This window comes from Lissotriton helveticus, chromosome 11 (genome assembly GCF_964261635.1).
Source record: "Lissotriton helveticus chromosome 11, aLisHel1.1, whole genome shotgun sequence".
In the NCBI taxonomy this organism is placed as follows: domain Eukaryota; kingdom Metazoa; phylum Chordata; class Amphibia; order Caudata; family Salamandridae; genus Lissotriton; species Lissotriton helveticus.
In genome coordinates, this window is record NC_136072.1 from 470,562,887 (window position 1) to 470,573,241 (window position 10,355).

At 45.6% G+C, this 10,355-nt stretch overlaps 1 protein-coding gene across 2 annotated transcripts in view; it reads left to right on the forward strand.

Annotated features, from left to right (window-relative positions):
* LOC144792888 (adiponectin-like) overlaps nucleotides 1-8,522 on the forward strand; it is a 43,546-nt gene extending 35,024 nt beyond the window's left edge. For both annotated transcript variants that reach the window (XM_078668092.1, XM_078668093.1), the window contains one exon: nucleotides 7,756-8,522. In XM_078668092.1, coding sequence (XP_078524218.1) covers nucleotides 7,756-8,282 — 527 coding nt within the window. In that variant the 3' untranslated portion in view covers nucleotides 8,283-8,522. The remainder of the gene's footprint in view (nucleotides 1-7,755) is intronic.
* The last annotated feature ends 1,833 nt before the right edge of the window (nucleotides 8,523-10,355 follow it).

The window sequence follows — 10,355 nt, forward strand, 5'->3', positions numbered from 1 at the left end:
AACACACTAGGCACACTGCAAAAGAGACTCCAAATAAGGTTATAGAAAAAATAGCATAGCTTTTGTATTATCCAAAACACATTAGAATCATTATCACACATATACACTGTGCCAACTAGCACTAGACAATATTCACAGGGGACTATATACATGACAGGGCCAATCGGGCCACTGTCAGAACCTTTAGAAAGCACTAGTAGCACATATAAAACACAACCATTGACTACTGGTAAAATACTGTACTTAGCAATATCACCTGCAACATAAACACATTATGTCTGCATCACATTAGGCCTAAATCACATGACGCATAAATCACAATGGCATCTCAGTGACACTCCCTAGGTGCATACATCACCTTCCCTTAGGGCCTTGCACCCTACTGGTACACACAGGTACCAAACCTGACCCCAAGCCAACTGGCCTTTCACTGGGGCTCAAATGCCTTCTGTCCAAAATGTCAGGGTGCGAAGAAAGGGCTTCTCAATTAGCCCTAAGGCTGCAAATGCAGCAAAATCACCGATACACAAATGCGCTGAGGTGCAACTCACCCCTTCCTTAATAAAAGAAATGGCCCCCAAACGTGGCAGCTGTCCGCGTTCTTGCGGTGCAGCTGGGATCAGCACTGGCACTCACTATGCCCTGAGAGCCCCACTGGGATTCTATCAACAATTGACCCCAGTGGAATAATGTCACTGGCACCACCGTGCAGCTTGGGAGCTCCCCTCTGGGACTCCTAAAATAACTTGCCTCTCAAAGGGAAAGATTTCACTGGCACTAAACATGCCTGGGAGGTTTCTCCTGGTCCCTGTGGGCACTGAGAGCCCTCAAGGCTCTGGTCGGGCCCCTCCTCTCGGTCAGGCTCCACTTGCCTGACTTTCTCTGCGGCAGCGCTGCAATTGGCGGCCTTCTCAGCTTCCTCTTCTCGGCTCGCTGTGATTGATGGGCCGTGAATGAGCCCCGCCCACAACCAGGCAATGTTTGCCTGTCTTCCTGGTCGGCCGCAAGTCTCCCCTTTCTCCTCACAAGTGCGGGGTGGGCTCCCGCCCAAAGGACACACAAACAGCAGGGTGAGCTCCCGCTTTCAGGATCGCAATTACAGCGGGGTAGGCTCCCGCTTGTAAATAAAACTCAAAAGCGGGGTGGGCTCCCGCTTTCAAGAGTGCAAATACAGGGAGTGGGCTCCCACTTCTCCTGCAGGCACAGCAGGGCTCAGCCTGTCTCCACTCTGGAGACACAACACTGCGACCTGGCAGCACTCCTCCAGCAGGGCAGTAGATCAGTCCTGTGCAAGCCCTTTCCTTGGGCATGGATTGCAAAGTTAATTCCCCAGAGTCCTAAGGGACAGAAGACTGGGCCCAGGCAGGCCAGCTCACAGGGCCCTCCAGCTGGGAGGCAGTCCCTAGTGGCGGTTCCTCCTGGAGACCAGCAGCAGCAAGTCCCCCCAAGTCACCAGGAAGCCCCTTTTCATAGGGTCACAGCCCCAATATTTATACTACCCTTTTGCTTTGTCTGCCCTTGGTCAGGGCTTGGGGAAATCCAGCCTCAACTTGTTCTGGGGGTGCGGAGCACTTTGTTTACAGGGCTCCCACCCTCCTTTGTCAGGTTGGGGCTCTGTCATCAGACACAACACAGGAGGGCGGAGCCAGCATTCGCATAGGCAGGCACAGACCTATTCAGGGTCAGGGGACTATTCCACCCACTACTCCAAATGCAGATGCCCTATTCAGCCTAGCACTGACTCACCCTGCCCCTCCTGGAGCCACACACACCTAACCAGCCCCTGCCTATCCAAAACCAGACATGTAATACACATCAGGCAGGCAGACAGCACACAAAAATGCCAAATTCTAAAAGAGGCATTCTAAAATAGTTATAATAAATCTGCGCACACTATTGCATAGCATTTATTATTACTATTCCAAACATACCAAACTTGACCACGCTGCTCCTCTCATATCAGGAATTACCACTGAAACACTTATCAGGGAATCCCCAATGCATTCCTATGGGAGGGCAGCCCCATAGCAGTGAGAAACCAAAATGGCTGTTTGTCACTACCAGGACATGTCACGGACTTAAGGTACATGTCCTACCTTTTACCTACAAAGCACCCTGCCCATAGGCCTAGCTAGGGCCTACCTTAGGGGTGACTGACATACAGTAAAAGGGGGGTCACAGACATATCACACACTTTTGTTGACACGTCACAGCGGCAGTAACACTGCATGCACAAGCCCTGCAATGGCAGAGGCCTGAAACAGGTTTGAAAGGCTACTTTGGTGGGTGGCGCTATTAGCGCTGCAAGCTCACCAGTAGTATTTAATTTACCAGCCCTGGGTATATGAGATACCATTTTACAAGGGACGGACAGGTAAATTAAATATGCCAAACAGGTGTAGACCAATCATACCATATTTACCACAGAGAGCACATGCACTTTACATTGGAAAGCAGTGCTAAAGTGCCCAGAGTCCTCGAACCACCAACACCATGTCAGAAAAAAAGGCTAGGAGGAAAAGAAAAAGTTCAGAGATAACCCTGCAAAAAGGGCCAAGTCCAACAAATGCTAACACCCTTACAAATGCCATATAAAAAGGACAGATTAGCACTTTTTGACCTGACTCTATATTATTTAGCTGCACAGGTCGTTTATGAAGCCAATTGTGTTCACTTCAGAGAAAGAACTATTTGAAAGTGTGCCCAACACTCCTTCCCTGCCCTGTGAGCAGATAAGCCCCGCCCCCATGCTGCCGCAGCATGAACCAGTAATATGATAATAACATCAAGTTATTATAATTTTATACCCTTTCTTTCACTGCTGAAAAGCAGTAAGTGGGGCAATGCTCTTCCGCCGTTGAAGAGTAGCCACCACTGGTTAAAGCGATGGTATAATTAGTTATAGAAAGAACATCTTATCTTACTTTGCATTTAAAAAAATCCAGAAATTCACTGAAAAAAACCAAGGTTACATTGACTTTAAAGTCAGGTGAAATGTCAGTTTGTGTGCAACATTGTAAACTAAACATGACACTGAAATCCACCAGCTATATGTATTTAAAGTAACTATAACTCGCACCCTGCCAAGTACAGTGTTGTCTTCAATTATGTCATCTCATTTCAGATGTTGTTTTGATATTATCAATAATGTGACAGAATATGCCATGAGTGATGTAATACGTGAGGTCATATGCAGTATATTGCGAGGGCGCTAGCATACGAGGAATTGTTGACTTTTTAGCACTTTACTAAACTAACAAATTAAAATTTTAATCTGTAGCTGCAACAATATTCCACTATGCTGCACCACCATTACTTCAGTCCACACATTAATGACTACCTTTACTTCGACCTAACAAATTACCATAACTGACATTTCCTTGATTTGACCATTTCTTTAACCTGATAATTACTGCAACTCACAGTTATTGCTCATGCCTTTGATGCCCATATTTTCTAGAACCTGAAATAGAATACTAATAAACTAATAGCTGGGTCAGTCAAAGTGAGGCTAGGGTTAAAGCACTTGCTGGTCAAAGTAGGGGTTAAAATATTGACATGCATTTCATAAAGTGTAGAGATTGTATTTCACATTGTCCGGTTGAAAACATTTGGAGAAGGTACTGGTAAATGTGCCACAGGCCAGTAATGGAAGGTTCCCATAGGCTATTTTGGAGAGGTCATACATTATTTAGGTCCTGGAAGACCTTACTTCCAGCAGCCCAGAATGCCCATCCAAGGTTATTGAGGTGGTCATGAAGAAATTGAGGCTATGAATGCAGAGGTGCTTTTCTTGCTATGATATGAAACTTTGTTTAAGAATCAAGGTCTATGATACAGATATAAGTAACAGAGTTAGGGCTCCCTTGTGAGTTCCCCATTAATTCTGTGCATTGATACTGGGACCAGAATTAACAATTCCAACTGGATCGCCCAATAAGTTAATAGGAATCACGAGTTCAATACCCCCAATTGGTGATAACCGATTGTTCACTGGATTACTGAGTGTTTTTTCACAGGGTTTGCCTGACTCCATTGAGCTTAACGCTCACATTTACCACCTATCCTGAACAGGCGGTAAATGAGAGCCACAGCAGGGTGGAAGGTGGTGAGAAGCAGGATGGGGTCCTCAGCTGTAGGGTGGAGTACTATATGCTCTCCCCATTACTCAAGGTGGGGTATGAATTAGGTCCTGCCCGGCCTCTGCTTAATGTCGGTCCAAAACCCTACTTGTTTTACCGGGTTCAGGTCCACACCTGGAAAAAACGTGTTTTTGCACAGGGTAATCCCAGGAGCAGGACCACATGGCCACTGAGAATTGGCCTGCGTGGTAGTCCAATTGGAATGCCGCACCTGCCAATTCGAAAGGGTCCCTTAGTCAGTATGATACATAGGGGTGTATGTTGGTCAGTAAGATTAGATGCGGGTGTGAGCTTCAGATTTTCCAACAATCACGCTGGCATTTGATATAATGTAAAAATACATTATATGACAAGCAGGCTGCATGAGCCAAAAAACTTCAAACATGCTTCTGTTGTTCCACTTCTCAAGAAACCTGGCACTGACCCTCTCATCCCTACCAACTACAGACCTATTTCCCTACTCCCCTATTTTTCAAAAGTACTGGAAGCTCATGTAACAAACTGTTTGTCTAATTTCATCGAGACAACTCAGTATCTGGAGCCCAACCAGGCAGGATTCCGACCCGGCCACTCGACGGAGGCCGTCATCGTGGCTGTCCAGAACAAGCTCCGTTCGAATGCTGACAAAGGCATCCATCAGGCGCTGATACTCCTCGATCTGTCGGCCGCGTTCGACACGGTGGACTACTCCATCCTGGTCAGCCGTGTCGAGCAGGCCGGCCTCAGGGGCTCGGCCCTGAATTGGATCACTTCCTTTGTCTCTGACCGATCACAATCCGTCACACTTGGTCCGTTTTCTGCTCCTAAATTGTTTTCATTTTGTGGGGTCCCACAGGGGTCCTCACTGTCACCTCTCTTATTTAATCTTTATCTTCGTCCTCTGCTTCACTCACTAAAGAATTATCACGTCTCCATTTTTAATTATGCCGATGACCTACAACTTATTTTCCCCCTTAATACCCCAGATTCAGTTACTGAATTCCACAATGCTATGGATCACATCCATAGATGGATGAACCTCAACCACCTCAAACTTAACCCAGGCAAGACCGAACTGATCTTGCCTGGGAAAAGTGAGCTAAGTTGGGGTCCTCATTTCTGGCCTAGCATCATGGGCCAGCCCCCGTGCAAATCTTCCTCTGTGAAAAGCTTGGGAGTCATAATCAGCGCCGACCTCTCTCTTAAGGGTCAAATTGGTGCTGTTGTCTCCGGGGCTTTCTTTCAGCTCCGGAAAATAAAAAAGATTTCCCAATTCCTCACCCACTCAGCCCTGATCCAGGTGGTCATTGCTTCGGTTATGTCCAGATTGGACTTCTCGAATAGCATCTACCTGGGACTTCCGCTTGGCCAACTTAAGAGACTACAACTAGTTCAAAACCAAGCGGCCAGACTGATCCTCAAGCAGCCAAAGTGGCAATCTATCACCCCTGGCCTGGAACAACTGCACTGGCTCCCGGTGGCGCAGAGGGTCATGTTTAAGACGGGCTGCATGGTCTTCAAAGCTCTTCAACACACTGGCCCTAAGTTTATTGAAGGCTTGGTACTCAGGTACACCCCCTCACTTAATCTCCGTTCTGCAAAGAAGGATCTCTTAATTGTTCCTTCCATTAACAAAAAACGTTCAGGCGGCTGCTGCTTTGACTTTTTAGCCGCCAGCCTCTGGAATACGCTTCCTCTGCCCCTCAGACAGAGCCCTGACGTTCTCACTTTTAGACATCACTTTAAAACTTGGCTTTTTAGACAGGCCTTCAAATAATGTTTATTCCTAAACCGGCTGTCTATTCTTCCTTTCTTTGTTATGTTCCCGTACCTCAGCGCCATGAAGCCCAAGGGCGTACGTGCGCTTTATAAATATTATTTAACATAACATAACATAACATGAGAGGGGCTAAAGGGGCAGTTGAAATGGAGACAAATGTGAATTGGTAGAGGTACTAAGTAAGAGAAAACAAATTTTGAATATATACAATATTTTGGAAGACTTTCAAAACAGAGAGGGGGAAAGTGTGTGCATTTTTATCTGTGTGTATGTAAAAATTCCTGTTGAAATCTGACAGACACCTCACCATACACGACTGAAAGCACCTGTACTTAACTATTTACCATAAAATTCATTTAATAGGGGTGTGTAACACCCCCCCCCCCCATCACCTGAAGCAATGCCCCTGGTACACAGGCTAATGCTGTTATTCTGACTTCACAGTATTGTGGTGCAGGTAAAACGAGGGCAAAATACAGGGATTTCAAGTTAATAATATGTGGACTTGCTATCTACAGGCCAAATTCCATGTGTTCCACTCATTCCTGGAATATAAAGGGCACACATGCACATCCATTTACCACTTGCTTGGAGTAGGTGGTAAATGGATGCAGGGTGCCTTGTTTTGGCCCAAGGTAGGCATGGCACGGGCAGCCAGGGTGGGCCAGAAGTAGAGGGGATTGCTGTGGGGAGTGTTTGGTACTCCCTCAATTTTGTAGGAGGAGGGTGATTGAGGGCTGGGTGCAGCAACTTTTAGAAGTCCTCACAACTCCTCTTTCAGGTTCAGGTCCTGGGGCCACAATTCCTGGGTCAGGTACTTGCAGTTTGGGGACAGTAGAATGCGTGTTTGGCTGGAATGGCATCACCCGGACACCGCTCCAGGTGGCTCTTAATACGTGCTTTAATATACATATTAAGATGAAATGTTGTACATAGGATGCTCAAGATATGGCAACCACTGTCAGACTAGGGATTTTTTTGTATTATGAAGCTTAGGCCTATGTGTTTTTTAATACTTTTCTGTAAACCGTTATATTTAACCTCATGCGCACGGCGGTTTTTCCCGCTGCGCGCTGAAGTTTTAAAAACCCCGCGGTTCATGACGAGCTCAGCTCGTCATGAGCGCACGGCAGGTAAAACTCATGACGAGCTGAGCTCGTCATCAGCCTCGAAGGGGTTAAAGTGTAATAAGCTTGAACTTGATAAATGAGGTACACAGTAAAACAAAATGGCTGCTGTCAGAAAAATTTAAAACAATGCGGTTTAATATAAAATCTATAACAATAATTATGCCCTGAATAATTTAAAAATATGTACATACCATTAACTATTATTTGAGGGATATGTGGATGAGAGCATTATATCAGGGGATAGTGAGATAGCTCAGTGGGTTCAGCACCAACTGAAAAAATTTATCCTAGGATTTAATCTCAGCAGGGCCACGTGAGTTTTTCCCTGCTGTGACATAGATAAAATTAGTAGAGATGATTGATAATAGCAACTAGTAAATAAGCACCAAGGGACAATTCAGCCTGTAGCATTCACTATTCATTTTATCATCACTAGTGACTGAGAAAATGTGTCAGAACACATTTCCAAGTAAAAAGGTATTGAAACGTGTACTTCTCAAATTGAGATAATTGGTCAAATTGAATATTATCCATAGAAAACTCTTGAAGCTATAAGTGAGCTACTACAGTTCCAACCATTCTTTTCATTTGTGCAGGTAAATGATGACTCTGTCCTTAGCCTTGCGGATTTGAGATCGTTCCTTTATGATATATTTCTTAACAAATACAATTTTGCATTAAATAAAGTTGCGCATTGAAATATATTTCTCTGTCAAACCTACAGGTGAACATGGGCAGAAGGGAGACCAGGGAGAGGTCGGTGTGACTGGCGTTGAAGGTGCCCGAGGACCAGCAGGAACCCCCGGGCTCAAAGGCGAGCGAGGAGAAAGCTCCCTCACATATCAGTCGGCTTTCAGTGTCGGCTTAGCCTCTAAAGATCCTCCACCCAACATGCCCATCAAATTCACTAAAATCTTCTACAACGAGCAGAAGCACTATGACGAGACCACAGGCAAGTTCCTCTGCGTGATTCCCGGCACCTACTATTTCACCTACCACCTCACTGTGTACCTGAAAGATGTGAAGGTCAGTCTGTACAAAAGTGGGAAGGCCATCATGTTCACCTACGATCAGTTCCAAATCAGCAACCTGGATCAGGCTTCAGGATCTGTGCTGCTTCACCTGAAGGCGGGCGAAGAGATCTGGCTGCAAGTGTTTGGCGAGGGAGCGTACAACGGGATTTACGCCGACAATATTAACGACTCCACCTTCACTGGGTTCTTGCTTTACCCAGATATGGGCCCTGATTAATATTTGTTTACACGTGGAAGGGAGTAGCAAAACTAGACACTGGCCATGTTTTTCCATTGCCTGCTGAAGCAACATAGTGCTAATATCAGTGTGGCATTAAAGCATTCAATTTAGCTTTGTTTGGCATCATGGTTTATTCGCAGGCATGTCAATACGATTAGTTACCGCTTCGAAAAGCATCACAGACTAAAGACTACCAAGGAACACTGGAGTATGGAGAGATTTGGGGCTTGGGTCCACCAAGACCTTCAGCATCCTACAATGCATCATATCTTTGAGATGTTCTCCGTCTGAAGAGGTGAATTGGCTCACAAAATTTGGATTTTGACAACTTTTATTATCAGAAAATGTGTATGCCTACTGTAGATTCAATACATTATTTGATCCCTAATAGTACTGGTTGGTACAAAAAACTGCCTATTATTTTTCAGCAATAAAAACATGCAATTAAAAGAGATTCCAAGAGCTTGCTTTTGTTGGGAGGGACTGGCTTTTTACTGTGTGTGGACTCAATGACATAAACATAGCAGCCTGGACAAAATTCTTATGGGTTGGGCAGCACAGTCTGTGTGTTTTTGACTGAGGATTTTCTGACAGTTTATCCAGTCCTGGATATATTGTAAACATTACTTTTGACAAATAGCGTTCAAACCCCATAAGGGAAACAGCCAGAGAGTGAGTTCATAACCCACAGTCCGCTGTATTCTGGCTCACCATAAGTTTCTTAGGTGCTATATGTTGTAGTTACAAACTTATGTAATGTCTAATCCTATCTTGAGAAACCAAACCCTTATGGGGTTCATTGTAACCCCTGTGTAAACCCCGATTCACAAGCAAACCATAGTTTGCGCCCACATCAGGATTTTAAGAGGTATGGCAAGTGCAGAAGATAAGGGTGGGCGGAGCTGGCGTAGTGCCTCTAAGCGGAGTTCCACAGAGTTTGCAAAAAAAATCTGGAGCTCTGTTCCACTCCCTACCCCCTCCCAAATAATTTAAAATGTAAAAAAATAAGACATTTATCTGCGTGGCTGCTTCCTACCCTGCCTGGCTGCTCGTCTTCCTTCTCCTCGCGTCCTTCTTAAATCAAAAAAGTCCTACTTTGTACATCTTGTGCGTTTTTTCATTGAAGAAGGACACGAGGAGCAGGAAGGAGAGCGGCCAGGCAGGGGAGGAGGCAGCCAAAATGTTACATAATTTGCGAGGGGCTGGCTAACTTCGCTCCACCACGGAGTCGGAGTTTTTTCTACCTCCTCGTTCGCAACGAAGCATGGAGTAGGCAAATCTCCGTAAACTCCACTGGTGGAGCGGAGTTACCACCCAGGGATAATTACATACTACTCACTGTTGAATTGCAAATAAAGGTATGATAATAAAGCATTAAATCTGTGTGAAATGACATAAATCAATAACAGCACTAGTCTTTTGTCAACACCAATTTCTCAATATTTGTGGGCTCACTACGAGTGCATTCACTAGCTTTGTCTATAGCCTCTGGTTCACATAGTAACTCTATGTGCAGTGGCAAAACCTCAGAAAAACTTTTACACTTTCTATTTTTTGTTTCTGCTAGTAGGTATTACAGAGGGACAGGGCTTCATGTTGACTTTGGGCTTAATTAGGATAGACCGCCGTAGTTGAGGCGTTGGCCCGTGTAACCGCCAGACTGGCAGTCTACCCACTGTATTACGAGTTTGGGGGTTGGACCACCACTGGGCTGCTGCAACCACTGGGGATCCCTGATCCCACAGCGATGGTGCAGCCGTCTGAGGTAGCAATATGCTGGCAGTGCTGCTGTGGTACCGCCAAGCATATTACAAGGGGCCTAACCGCAACCCTATCCATGGCTGTGAGCCCGCCATGGAAAGGGAGGTGATAAAGCAACTCAGGGGGCCCTAATCGGGACCCCGTAGCCTCTGTACATGGAGGTGCTTGCAGGGGGGCCCAATCTTGTGCCCCCTGTATTTCTCACCCCCAGATCCTGCACTGGAAGAAATGCATGACATTGTGCATTTCTTCCTTTGCAGGAAAGTGCTTCATCGGTCCCATGAAGCTGCCTTTCTATGGCTCTCCTAT